The sequence below is a fragment of the Pseudomyrmex gracilis genome, unplaced genomic scaffold (assembly GCF_002006095.1).
Source record: "Pseudomyrmex gracilis isolate BER0280 unplaced genomic scaffold, ASM200609v1 scaffold_169, whole genome shotgun sequence".
NCBI lineage: Eukaryota > Metazoa > Arthropoda > Insecta > Hymenoptera > Formicidae > Pseudomyrmex > Pseudomyrmex gracilis.
The window spans coordinates 332672-346451 of NW_018020753.1; the positions used below are offsets into that span (position 1 = coordinate 332672).

The following is a 13780-nucleotide window of genomic DNA, read 5'->3' on the forward strand; positions in this document are numbered from 1 at the left end:
CTTCAGCATGCTGTAACAAAGCCAAAACTGAGAACACTGATTGAATATAGTCTCAGTTTGTCATCGCAATTTAGAAGTACGTAAATCTTTTTGGAGCTTGTACGAAAAAGAGAATCTCGCGAACTACTAGTTTTTTTTTTAACGAAACTACTTTTTCGTTAATAATTATTAAAGTAATAAACTTAAACAAATTTAATTATGTTTATAAGACACAAATTATAGTGTTTAGTAACTAATTAATTAGGTGTTTAGTAACTAATTTAAATAATTTATATAAAAAATTATAATTTGTACTATCTGTGTGTAAGCACTTTTCCGTAATTATACTGTGATTATTTTTTTTTATTAATGATATGACTTGACTAGCGATATTAACTCACATAATATGACTTTTTTTTCTGTACTACTACCTTTACAAACAATCATTTAAACACGACAAAAAAATATACTCATTTGCATAGTGTTTTCTACAAAGCGTAAGTACTCTATAAAAGTGATATCGATTATTCATATCAGTGGATTGCTGTTCATCGAAATGATCACACAATGGTGGTTCTTCTTGGTGCTGTGTCACGGACTTATTGCACAGATAAAATGTTTGTTTCGCACACGCGAAATATTTCCACCCGATACGGATCCCAATTTATTGGTCGTAAGTTAAATTATTTAAAGAATATATATTATTAAATATTTTCTTTCTTTTCATGATTTTCTGAAAAAATATTAACGCAGTTTCTTCACAAGTCAAAATATAAATCTTAGAGATAACGAGTAAATTGATTTAATTAATTTTGTTAATTTTGTTTTATCACGGACTCGGATTTTTGCAGATATTTTCTTTATTATTGCTGTAATAACGAATCTAACAATAATAAGATAAAAAAACAAATTAAGTAGATAACTGTGGCTATGATTGAGATGATGTATGTCTTATATAATATTTTTTTAATCATTAGAGCCGAAGTGTATACATACATAATAATAAAAATAAGACCGCGATTAGACCTTGTTTGTATACTTCTGTGATTCACTACATTAAAACTTTGGGAAAATAGTAATATAAGTAATAATTTATGTCACACACACACACACGCGCGCGTTTTTTTTTTTTTTTTTGTTTCTTTAATATACTTATTTACTTATATTTTAGGAAAATTTAGTGAGAAAAGACAATTACTCTTTTGAAATTCATCACGTGACAACTGAGGACGGATACATACTAGCCTTGCATCGGATACCGCCTGCTGAAAGAAGTGCTCGAAATCAGCGAGTGGTGTTGATTATGCACGGATTGTTAGGATGTTCGACAGATTGGATAATAACCGGCCAGAATCGATCGCTCGGTATTAAAATTTCACTCACTCAGAGCTTTTTTCTGCGCTCTCTTCTCTCAGACAGTTTAAGATATAAAATTTGCACACTAAGCACAATCTGCTCTAAATATCCTGTAGCTTATCTTTTGTCCGACAACGGTTACGATGTGTGGTTGGGCAACAACCGCGGGACCACGAACTCGAAAAACCACACGAGTCTTTCTCTAGAAAGTTCCGATTTTTGGAATTTCAGGTAATCAGCATTTGGCACATTAACATCCGACAATTGTTTGTTTTATTCAAACGATAAATTTCTTCAATAAGAAAGAAAGCGAATTTCAAACTTATCCCTTCACGGACAGACCTCACAAATGACGTACAAGTCGAACAGACTGGGTCTGTGAGACCCACGCGACTTTGAAACCAAAAATCTCTGCAAAAAATTAATACTTTTTTTTTTCAATTTTGTTTCTTAAATGTTAACGTCTTCTTTCTGTTTAGTTTTCACGAAATGGGTATTTACGATTTGCCGGCAATGATAGATTACATATTACATCAAACCGGCCAGAGGCAATTGTTCTACATAGGCTTCTCTCAAGGAACATCGCAATTTTGGATTCTAACGTCTCTCAAACCAGAATATAACAGAAAAATTAAACTCATGAGCGCTTTAGCTCCCGTGGCTTATATGGGAAATACTGGTGGTATATTAAAACCTCTAAGTGTTTTCGGAAATTTTCAGGTAAAGATAAAGCAAACGGTGCTCTTTCAAAGATACCACACGCTTGAATGTACGTGCAAAATATTTTTCAAAGTATAAATGATTGCGTGCGAATGACACTTTTCGCAGCCGCTCGCAATCAAAAAAGACAAAATCTTATCAAATACTATTTTATTCAAGATTTTATTCAAGGCGGTTGCACAAAATAAAAGAAGTCCGGGGTCTTCCGAATTAAAAATTAATTTTCAATCAACGTGTACACAATTTACACTTTACACAAATTTCGCGCATACATCTAGCGGTTGTCTCTTAAAAGCTGCTATTTCTCTCAAGTAAAAAAACTATCCTGGACCTGTCCTTGTTCTGATTGGTTGTTTAAAATATAGGTAACAAAAAAAACCATGTTTTTCAAACGAATTTTATTTTATACGTACATGTTAATAATATTGTTTCTTATCTTTTCTCAACAAAAAAGCAAAATCTGCAAGATTACTTTTATGCAAAATAAAAATGCACAATACACAATTTACATAAAACTCGGCAGGGACTTTTCAAATACATCGGATATTTCGAACTGCTCGCAAATACAAAAAAGGAGAAACTTCTGACCTATGAATTATGTCGGGAAGGCTTAATTACTCAACCTCTTTGTGAATTTATTATTTATATGATCGGAGGTATTAGTGGACCCGGCGAAACGGATCACGTAAGTCACATAAATTAAAATCCAAATTGCACAAAACTTGTAAAAGCGATAATCTAATCTATTTTATAAATTTGAGAGAAATGTAATATTTCAAAATTTTTATTACAGTCCCACTTGGCGGACTATTTGCAATTCGCACCAGCGGGATGTTCAATCAAGCAATTGCTTCACTTTTCGATGGGTATTCTACATCCAGGTAATGTTTTCTTTTCTTTTTTTTTTTTTATTTCCAAGTTATTATTATTTCCAAGTTATTTATTACAAGCTTGCAAAAATGAAAGATCGCATGAGTTTTTCCGTAAACTAAGTTTTTATTTTTCTTGCAGAAACCTTTCGGTTATACGATTACGGCATCCTGCTAAATTTTAAACTTTACAAGCGATTTGTGCCGCCGGAATATCCTCTGTACAAAGTTACAGCCCCGGTGATATTGTACAACGGCTTGAACGATTTTCTCTCAGCTCCGAAAGTAAACAAAAGTGTACTGTTAATTTACCGTTGTAAATCAATGGAACATATGTAACTGTTATAGATTTTTGCAATTTTTTAATATCAAATTTACATGTCGTTTATACTCCGTCGACGTATGAATTTTCAGGACGTCGATCTTTTAAGCAAACGATTACCGAATCTATTAGAGAAGCACACGGTAACGGTTAAACGCATAAGTCATTTCGATTTCGTATACGGTAAAAACATAAGAGAACTCGTTTACTACTATCTTGTCGAAAGAATGAATAATATGCTGTAAAACGGTAAGTCACAAAAACGAGATTGTTTTTTCAGAGATGTTATTTTCAAGAATTTACATATACTTTCAAGTTGCTTGTGAAATCATTGTAACTTATGTGTCTTATATTACCAGCTCACAATGTTGTTGCAATTGAATAACTGGACAATTTTATATCGGCGATTTTTTAATCCAGTGTTCCCGAAATTCACGTCTATGCGAGCGCCAAATAACGCAACTGCATAGAATTTTCCTGTTTCGTGCGCACGTATCTGATCTCAAAACTTGACCAAACATTAACTTCGTCTCTACGATTGGATTTTAAAGCCATTGTGACATTTTCGAGAGGCTTGATTTCGTATTTTGGTGTATCAATCTATATATAGAACACGGATTCCGATTCAAATGTAATTATGAAAATACGCACAAATACACACACACATGCACGTACACGCGTATATCTGTGCGTGCAAAGTATATTGTTTAAAGGGAAAAGTTTTGCATACATTAACTAATAATATTTGTAACACACGTAGACTTAGAGAGAGAGAATATATGACTATATTTATTTTATATATGTTGTACGATTTTTTATACACATTAACTAAGATAATTTATTGATTGGGATATATTCATAAATTGTAAAGATATTTGTACACTGTGGCGTACACTGAGTGTCCGAACTGAATCATAGTGAAACGTTGAAGCCAATTGGGAGCAGGTGGAAGATGCTGAAACAAAATAACATATCTAGACCTTACTTGTAAATCCTACTGCACACATTCAATCTACAAGATATTAATAAAATTACTTCGTGTACTATGTCCTTTCGGTTTATGTCAAATGCGTTTTGGTTTTCAAAATGTAAAAATATAAATTTTCTTATTTTGATCGAATCGCACGCTACCGAGTGTTCTCCGAGTCGAAGTTAGTTTTGCAATGTAATAGATTTACAATATATATATATATATATATATATATATAATTACACATGTATATATATGTATATATATGTGTATATATATACATTATATATGTACATATATATCATATATATACGTACATATATATACATATATAATGTATATATATGTATATATATGTATACATATGTACATTAACCTTTAGAGGACATCACTGGCCACTATAAAGGCCAGCTACAAACTCGGATACTTTGCGGCACATGTAGGTTCTATATATATGCATACATTTTTCGCTAAAAAAAGTCAACACTTTAAAGAAAAACTGACGGTCCTCTAAAAATTAAAAGTAAATGTAATCCGAATTTTTTGGCAAGTGACCAGCATGTCAATTCGCGTTCGAATTCCGTCCATAGTTTTGTCACCAATGTCAGAAATACACCTGTACGCTGTATAAAATAGTGCAAATGTACATTTTTGACAAATTTCGAATTTTCTAATTCCGATATTTAAAACCATACGACATTACGATTATTTTTCTTACTTCAGTTTGTTTAGAGATTTCAGAGATTTTTACGCGATGTAAAATACATGCAGTTTTCAAATAACTGACAATTGTTCGATAATTACAATATATATAATCAATATGTATCCTATTTTTGTAAAAAAAAAGAAAAAAAACTACATTTTTGAAAAAGAGAATAGAATATTGAACTCTTGGTCGAAGAGCGGTGTTGTAATACTTTATTTATTCAACAAAGGTATAATAAGGTAGAAAGAAGTCTCTACGTGACATTTTATGTATATTATACAGTATTTTGTTTCACAAATTGCACATATTTGTATTTTTATTCGCTTGTATACACGTTACTTACGCACCAATTATAAACTATATTGCAAAAACGTGCGTGACTAATTATATTATTCTCTGTCTCAAAAGATACATACAGGATATCCGACAATGAAAACCATACCGTTTCTTGTGGATAGGTAAGGCGGGTTGTACTGAGTCAAAACATCCATCTTGCGAGGTTTTTGCAATAAGTGACGAGTTGAGTAATGAATAATATAAAAAAGATTCGCGAAACTGAGCGCGCGTCTGTCTAGAAGAGACAGCTCGGCGTTTCGCGGATCTTTGTAAAATTAATAATTAACGACTCATCACTTTTGCGAAACTCGCAAAATGACAAAGAATTTTTCGACTCAATATACAATCCGCGCTCTACCTATTTACAAGAAACAATTCGGTTGTTGTATACGGACACCGTGTATACATCGATAAACAATCTCTTGAAACGAAGTACTTTACAAGAAATCTAATTATAATTCAAAGAAACATTTAAATAATATAACAAGAAATAAAAACTTTCTACAAAAAAATTTTTGTTTCTTACGTCACGATAAAAAATAAAATAGTACGCGATACTTTATTTTTAAACAAAAATAATTAGAAATAATTATTTTTTAATATTAAATGTTAGTCACTACATTATTGCCTCTGTTTTTTTTTTTTTTTACAACGACTTGAGGACGTTCACTGAAATATAAATGTTGTATTTTCTAGTTTCGTAAATTATATTTTTATTGCACGCAGTTTATTATAATGGTAAATCTAATTTCCGATCACCTGGTGTGCTCATCTAAATCTAATAAAAATCTGTCATAATATATTATTCTCTATCAAAAAGAAACTTATGAAATGATCATAGAAGTTGCATTTTTATCGTAAATAAGAGATATTGATCTATTCTCTTATAACAACAAACAAATTATTATGTATATACATTATTATGTATAAACATAGTTGTACTTTTTTTAGCATATAACATAAAGTTTAAAATTTTGTCGAGAGGATACAAAAAATGTCATACTCGAGTCCGTTTCCTTTATTGTGTAGAAAGAAGAGAATTAATAAAATATCCTACAAAGATCAAGCAAAGTAATAGAAAAACAAATTCATTTTTCACGCGTCTGTGAGAAGTGTGTTATGAATTCAAAGAAGTGATAAAGTGTGCAAAGAATTAATAAAAAAACAAAAAAAAAAATATATGAAATAAAATCACGGAGAAAACTCATCGGGATGGATTTCCAGTTGATGTCTGTGCAATAAATAAAAGTTGAAACTTAGAAGTAATGCTCATCCATGTTCATCCGTGTGTTATGTTCTGTAAGGGTTATAATCACAGAATAAATTTGCATACAACCTTTGGCTAGAAGCAGCTCAGACTCAATTCCTGTATCGATGTGACGACTTCTTACCATCGCGATGGTTCGATTGTCGCGACTTGGATCGAGACTTTCTGTTACGATCACGTGATCTAGACTGACTGTTTCGTCGCCGGCTGCTCCTCCTGGAAACATACGATCTCGATCGTCTCCGATTTCTCGAGCGACTGCTTGATCTCTCCCTGTCGCCTGATCTTGATCGCGAATCTCTTCGTTTTGTTCCCCGTGACGACTTACTACACGACCGACTGCTTTTACGCTTATCCCTGGAATGGGAGCGAGATTTTCTTCTGCGAGAGCGCGATCGCGACCACTTCCTACCGGCAGGAGATCTTGATCTGGAACGTCGACAGCTACGCGAACGCGATCTGGCACGTTTTCGATCACGCGACCGTGAACGTATCTTCCTACTGGTTTTGCGATCGCTAGAAGAATGCGAAGATCGCGAACGACGGTAGTTTCTACGCGTTTTAGCTGACTTTGAGCGCGACCGACGCTTGCGAACACGTTCGACGGACGAGCGAGACGATCTAGATCTTGATCTTCGGCCGCTTCGTGACTTGCTCTCGGACTTTCGTCGTCGATGATAACGTTGCTCGCGTTGCTTGCCCGATCGTGTTTTGTCGGTTTTTTTGCCGACGGATTCGCGGCTCAACTCGGACGAGCTGCTTGTAGACTCACTGCTGCTCGACTCGGAATCGGCCGATCCTGACACAGTGCTGCTGGCTTTCGCCTGTTGTCTGTCGATCGCTGCTGTCGACGCGTTCTGAGGCGTTGTCGACTGTGGACTTCGTCCGCCGCTCGACAAAGTTTCGGACGCTTCTCTTTGATTATTTACCGTTTCTTTTTCATCAACTAAAGTATGACGTCAGGAAGTTACACTTAATTGCGTAGTGACAACATACGGTTGTTGTGTTGTCAGTCGAAACATACCTGGCTCCCGGCAGCTAGTATTACCGGTATGATTTTCCTGTTGCTTATTACTGTACTGCTCCTCGTGACGCTGTTCTTCTTTCTCCTCTTCCTCGGCAAGCCGCGCCTCGATCTCCTCTTCCGTCTTGCGAAACGCCTGTTGTCGCCTTCTCAGAGTTTCCTGTGCAAAAATCAGCCGTAAAATAAAATAACAAGTTTTTTTATTGTCACACTTACACATTTAACATAACAATTAAATTGAAGCTCGTGAGAAGATGAAAATATTAAGCCCAAACTATACAGGTTATATTTTACGTGTGTGTATTTTTTAAAAAAATAGAAGACTAGAATATCAGTTTGCGAAATAATAATTCTTACCTTCAGTTCCTCGTCGCTGTCGTCATTCTGAACCTGTGCGCTCTCGCTCTGCTCTTCCTCGGACTCGCTGTTACTATCGCCATAGATGCCCAGACCTACGGCAGACAGAGCCCGAGATAACATTTGTTCCGTTCACGCGCGCGACGCGTAATACATTCACTGAGACGGAGTGAAAAAAGAAAAGAAAAAAACATACGCTCGGCTCCGATTCAATTTTCGCAGCCGTTTACTTTCATCGAGAAATGTCCTGAGAAAGAGCGAGAAAGACATCTCTCTCGATAAATGATTTTCTATGAACGAACGGCCGAATTAACGTGCGTATACACAGTGACTCGTCTTTTCTTTTTCTTTCTTTCTTTCAGTTTTTTTTTTGTTTTTTTTTTGTTTTTATTTAAACGAGTAACTGCCGTCGCACACCGGCCGTTCTCTAGGGATTTCGCCGTGTGCTATTGTAAAGTGTCGAAGCGTACTTACCAAGCTTGCGAGTGATCTGAGCAAGAGGGGCCGTGTTGTTGAGGGATGCGACGGGGATCTCTCCTGCAGGGACTTACAATACACACGCATTTAGTAACCAATCGCTAAAATAGTGTGCTATTGCACGTATAACGCCCCCGTTACTATCCGAATGGCTTTTTTGTTTTTTTAATCGGCTCATTCGTAAGGAGGCGAATTTCATCCCTGCATTCCTTCGTTTCCTCTCACTTGTACCTTGAGAAATTCTTTACAGCATTATTTCACAATTACAAAGGTCGAACTACAAGTATTATTACATTTCACAGGAGAAAAAATTAGTTCAATACAAGCGATCTCGTATGCGCGAATTATAACGTAACACTTATTATAACGAAACTTGATGAGAGATAAGGACCGCAAACGATGACGGACCTATCAAGATATATCTGTACATTGTATTATAGCCAAAGTATTTGCACAAATATAACAATCAAATGATTAAACAGGCTTAAAAAAACGGCTTACAAGACGCATTGTAAGTTTGGTTGTCGTTAGTTAAATTTAGAGTTCAGTTATTATATTAACTAAAAATTTAGTGTGTTTGTTCGAGTGTTTCTATGAAAGTAACTTTAGGCTCATGCCACTTTTGTGGTTAATTAATTGCTGTAGTATAAAAATGGATATTATGTAATATCAAAATCATGTTTATTTTTTTAGTCTCTTAAAAGTATATATATATATATATGCTATAAAGTAATTCACGAAAACGATTATATATTATTAAAAAAAAACCCAAAAAAACAAAAAAAACAAAATCGAGTTGAGATATTGTCATATACAATCCCTGAAAACGCAAAAAAACAGGATATCCTGAAATTTCCGAATAATTAAGTCTACGCATTAAGAAATCTCTGTTTAATATACTTTCAATAATTTTATATTTACAGAATCGCACAACTTTGTCACGGCATAGCGTGACGAGTAGTCTTGGTAAATCAAATTCTGTGCCCTGGTGAGCAAAAGCGCGGAAATTCAATTGGTTAGTTCTATCATGTGGGGTACCTTTGGCACGATGGCGATTCCAGACATCTTTGCACACCACGGTAATTTCTTCATTTGTTACATCTAGAAGTATTTCCGTCAACGATCTCCTCACTTTTAACATCTGCACAACACGAGATGACGAAGTTTGAACGATTAAAAATTTTTTTACAATTAAACACAAGAATTGTTAATTGGTTAATTTTTAAACTCAATAAAATAAAGAAAACGTAAACCGCTCGTGTGTATAAACAATAAGATAAGTAAATAAGGTCGTTTTTTTTTCGAGCACAAACCGGTATATTATTATCATTCAAATATTACATAAAATATATGTGCGAAACGCACATATATTTCGTTTTCACAACGGTAATTTCTTCAGTCGCGATTAAATAAAAAATGTACAAAAAAGAAGCGCAAAGTTTCTCACATTTTTTCCCCCATATTTCTCACAGAACACGCGTTATGATGATAGAATAGGTCATACATTACAATAGCCGCCAGGTTGCCCATAGGAATAAAATATGAGTCAGCTTTTCGTTGCGTGGGATTTCACGCATGAGATCAAAACGTTTCGCACATATATTTTATGTAATATTTGAATGACAATAATATACCAACCGGTTTGTTAGGGCGACCTTGTTTACTTATCTTATCGATAAAATAACTTTAAGTACAATCATTCACGATCTTACCACTTCCTCCATGATCTCTTCTTGAGATAATTTTTTTGCAATCGGAAACGCATTAGCCGGGACTCTAGTTGGACTTTCGTCAGTATTATGAGATTCGGGCGAATCGGCATCTCTGAATCGCGACTTTCGCGGTCGAACAACAATATCCGGTGTACGGTCATAGCTTCTTTCCACGGATTGTTGCCCGCGCACACTACTTGTATCAAAGTCCTGGTCGTTATCTTTGTCGGAATCCGAATCCTATAATTGTGGGAAAAAAGCAACGCGATGTGATTTTATAAATTATCCAGATTAAATGCAAAGTTAAGGTTGCTGGTGAGAATCTAACTGCAATTAAAACCTACAAATTTGCTCTTGCCAGGATTAAGCACCGCACGCGCCTCGTCCTCGGCTTGTTTGCGAGCTTCCAATTCTTGTTTCCTCAACATTTCTAGCCTTTCTCTTTCCACAGCTTTCTGTTTCTCCTTTTCCATCTTCTCCAGTCCTTCCCGGATCCAGGCCGGTAATTGTCTTCGTTTCGCGGCGTCTACACAGAACGAATCGCAAATCAAGTTTATTGTGCTCAGTTATAACAATTAGAAGTTATTTCCAATTATTTTTTACCTATTGTTGTTGTAGTGTCTTCTTCTGGCGTTTTTTCTCTGTCATCTCGACATGGAATGGGATCTATTCCTCTCATATGAGGAGCTTTGGCTGGATGTCTAATACCTTTCATAAAGTGAAGCGGTTGCGACGGGACTGCATTAGGTGGATCTCCTGGCCAGTAGTTGGTCACCTAATATAGTCACATAATGATTAATTTAATAATCAACTTATTACCCAATACATCCGGTGCAGATATAGAAATAAGGAAATTAACATTTTTTTAATCACAGTTTTTTATTAGTAAAATATATAAGAAACTATATAATCGCTTTGGATGAGAAATTTCAAAATTCAAGAAGCATTATGAACATGACATAATAATTTGTAGATATAGCGTGTATGTGTACGTGCACGTGCACGCATTTATACAGCTGATACCAGAGAGAAGACTGAGAGCGGCCATCCTATCGTAGTTTTTTACGACGGTTTCAGCCGCTGATTTTAGCGCCATCCACAAAAGTGGATCTCAAAGCTCGTTCCACGTTAAACGCAAGTCGCAGGTCTCGTGGAACTGATCAATCACGTTGGTCGATTGGCTGATTTGACTCTGCGATTGGTCAATTTCACGAGATCTGCTACTTGCGATTGATATAAGAACAGCCTTTTGAGATCCACTTTTGTGGATATGGCGTTAAAACCAGCGGCTGAAATCGTCGTAAAAAACTACAATAGGATGGCCGCTCTGAGTCTTGTCTCTACAGATACTATGCAGTAGGATCCTGTTATTACTTTTTATAACACTTGCTTTTCATAATTTTATCAAACTCACTTTGTCTTCTACTTATATGCATTCCTTGCAAATACAAATGAGAATGGAAGATGAGAAAGGAAGGAAATAGTTATCACGTTAAAATGCCGGATCAATTATACATGACTTGTCTACGGTGCCACCGGCAAGTTAAGCACCGATCGCCGGTAAAACCCACAGCATTCAATTTATGAAAGGAAACTTGACCACAATCTCACTAGTCTCTTTATAACAGAATCTTACTGTATGTAAATTGTAAATATGATTGTAATTGTATAAATAAATGTTTAAAACATAATTAACAATCTTACAAATTGTTATATTTATTTACCATATTTATAATGTGTAAGTTAATTTTTTTCATTATTTCTTTACCTGACTGTATGGGTGTGAGGGCGGCACTGAGTTGTAAGAGTACAATGCTGGTGCTGCAGAAGGAGGTATGTTATAAGCAGTAGTAGATATTACCGGTGCAGGTGGTACAACTGGTACTGTTGGAACTCCCATTGGTTTGCCATCAGAACCCATAGTAACACCAGGAGGAGGTACGCCACTCCACTCCCAGTTTGATCCAGATGTTGAAGCGTTCCAATGACCCCACTGGTTCCACTGAGTCCAAGCTTCTGTTTACAATGACACAATTTAGTAATGTGAAAAAATTTTTACTGAACACTATCGCTGACAATTGACTATCTTTTTCACCAGATCCACTTATAGTTGGTGCAGGTGGTGCAGGAGGTACATCATCGTCCTTGGTATCCATATCCATTGGTGCCTCGCCACTACCATCATTTGTAGAAGATATAGGATTGATAATAGGTGGCGGTGGCGCTGGTGGTACAATAGTCTCTTTCATTTTTATCCACTGCTGTGCCAGAGCCGCCCAATCTACTGTTTTCAAATATAAGATACATTAGTTCAATATATTCTTTAACATATATAACAATGGATGTGTTTACTTTGAACGCTTGTTTTAAAGCATTAGTCTTATTTTTATTATTCATTAAATGTAGAACAAGGCTAGATTGACACTCGAAGCGTCTGAGCGCCCAAAGTGAATACATCGCTATAACAGAAAGACTTGCAGTTTATATAGTATAGATTATACCTTGATCATTACTCATATTTTGATAAGCAGAGGGATTTAGGGCCCATTGGGTTGGATAATCTTTCCCTTCATACATTTCCCCACTCATCTTAGACAACAGACAGAGGACACAAAGACAGGGTCCCGTTTTTTCAAGCCAATTTTAACCTACCTATCACAGTGAGAACATATTCTGATCTTTGCGCCACTACATGCAAACTCAAAGGGTTAATGGATGCATCATGTAATTCGAGAAAATCAAACATCGTCGCACATTATTTATCGCTCTTGCGGCGATCAATATTTTTTTTTATAGAAACCAAGTGTATCCTACCGGAGACGAGTCGGTATATCTCTATGTCTAAAGGCGGTGCTCGGTAAACTCGCAGTAGACACCGTTGTTACGAATTCTGCCGCAAGCGGTGACATAAATGTATTGGATACCTCGAAATTACGATTCATCAGAATCAGAACAGATACTCCGAAGTTTCAGAGAAAATCTGTCGACACTCTTCTAACAATGTGAATCCGCATCGTCATTTCTTCTTGCATACTGGAAAAGAGAGTCAAACATTTTCACTGAACCCAGTTGCAAATGTCACGCGACAATGTTGCCAAATGCTGTTAAATATGTCGAACTCGCGCCTTTTTCTAATTTTCTTCCATAGACTGTTATCTCCTCTCGACATGTATTGTGCGATCTGTTCGATTAATTCCGGTTAAAGGCCGGTTCTCACTTTGCGGTCACAGTATCAGCAATGAATTTTGATATAACTACTGTCAATTTCTTCATACCTTCCGATACCTATCATTTAGATAAAGATATACAAAATGATTTAAATGAAGTTATCGAGAACTTATCACACACACACACACACACACACAAAGGTGAAGAAATTGGATATAAATCGAGATCTTTCCCACACGCTGAGTTGTTGCATCATTCTATCCTTATTGCTCATTAGATGTAAAACAAAGGCTGGATCTTCATACAGACACCGGCGCTTTGACACCGAGCGTTGATTGGTGAAAAGTGGGTAGTGGGAGTAAACGGCGCTAAANCACCGGAGCTGTCATGAGGATTGAGTTTTTCATGATTTTTTGGCGTTGAAGCGCCGAAATGTTTGCCATTTTTCGCACGTATATTTATAAATTTGTTTAATTCGATGTTTTAATGCAAACATCGGATTAAACGAATTTTATCT

At 35.7% G+C, this 13780-nt stretch overlaps 2 protein-coding genes across 11 annotated transcripts; one reads left to right on the forward strand and one right to left on the reverse strand.

Moving 5' to 3' along the window:
• On the forward strand, nucleotides 1-4043 carry LOC109857701 (lipase 3-like). Of its 5 annotated transcripts, none has more exons than XM_020434281.1 (10): nucleotides 1-76; nucleotides 517-652; nucleotides 1151-1343; nucleotides 1452-1566; nucleotides 1815-2055; nucleotides 2579-2740; nucleotides 2849-2936; nucleotides 3067-3221; nucleotides 3339-3495; nucleotides 3606-4043. In XM_020434281.1, exons 2-9 carry the CDS (start codon nucleotides 536-538, stop codon nucleotides 3489-3491), a joined length of 1224 nt encoding a protein of 407 aa, XP_020289870.1. In that variant the 5' UTR covers nucleotides 1-76; nucleotides 517-535; the 3' UTR covers nucleotides 3492-3495; nucleotides 3606-4043. The 5 variants fall into 5 exon arrangements, with proteins under 5 accessions (XP_020289870.1, XP_020289868.1, XP_020289869.1 ...); XM_020434279.1 differs by having other exon boundaries at nucleotides 38-76; nucleotides 462-652; XM_020434280.1 differs by having other exon boundaries at nucleotides 38-76; nucleotides 462-652; nucleotides 3067-3209.
• A 30-nt stretch (nucleotides 4044-4073) lies between these two features.
• LOC109857700 (arginine/serine-rich protein PNISR-like) lies at nucleotides 4074-13515 on the reverse strand. 6 transcript variants are annotated; one of them, XM_020434275.1, is made up of 13 exons: nucleotides 12910-13515; nucleotides 12597-12743; nucleotides 12191-12379; nucleotides 11864-12111; nucleotides 10699-10870; nucleotides 10440-10621; nucleotides 10096-10335; nucleotides 9422-9524; nucleotides 8381-8452; nucleotides 7907-8001; nucleotides 7550-7709; nucleotides 6595-7471; nucleotides 4075-4201 (listed from the first exon to the last, which is right to left on the reverse strand). In XM_020434275.1, the coding sequence occupies exons 2-12, from the start codon at nucleotides 12682-12684 to the stop codon at nucleotides 6618-6620; spliced, it is 2403 nt and encodes an 800-aa protein (XP_020289864.1). In that variant the 5' UTR covers nucleotides 12685-12743; nucleotides 12910-13515; the 3' UTR covers nucleotides 4075-4201; nucleotides 6595-6617. The 6 variants fall into 6 exon arrangements, with proteins under 6 accessions (XP_020289865.1, XP_020289866.1, XP_020289864.1 ...); XM_020434274.1 differs by having other exon boundaries at nucleotides 12597-12747; XM_020434276.1 differs by having other exon boundaries at nucleotides 4074-4201; nucleotides 12191-12376; nucleotides 12597-13515.
• Nucleotides 13516-13780: the final 265 nt, after the last annotated feature.

What these genes read in the sequence shown, in the direction of transcription:
- LOC109857701 (XM_020434279.1), top strand. An exon ending in CGGCCAGAATCGATCGCTCG is followed by an intron (nt 1,344 to 1,451) that starts GTATTAAAATTT and finishes AATATCCTGTAG; the next exon opens with CTTATCTTTTGTCCGACAAC. An exon ending in GACCCGGCGAAACGGATCAC is followed by an intron (nt 2,741 to 2,848) that starts GTAAGTCACATA and finishes TTTTTATTACAG; the next exon opens with TCCCACTTGGCGGACTATTT.
- LOC109857700 (XM_020434275.1), bottom strand. Translation starts at nt 12,684, where the DNA reads ATGAGTGGGGAAATGTATGAAGGGAAAGATTATCCAACCCAATGGGCC. An exon ending in GAATCGCCATCGTGCCAAAG is followed by an intron (nt 8,453 to 9,421) that starts GTACCCCACATG and finishes GTGTATTGTAAG; the next exon opens with TCCCTGCAGGAGAGATCCCC. An exon ending in ACAGCGACGAGGAACTGAAG is followed by an intron (nt 7,710 to 7,906) that starts GTAAGAATTATT and finishes ATTTTTGCACAG; the next exon opens with GAAACTCTGAGAAGGCGACA.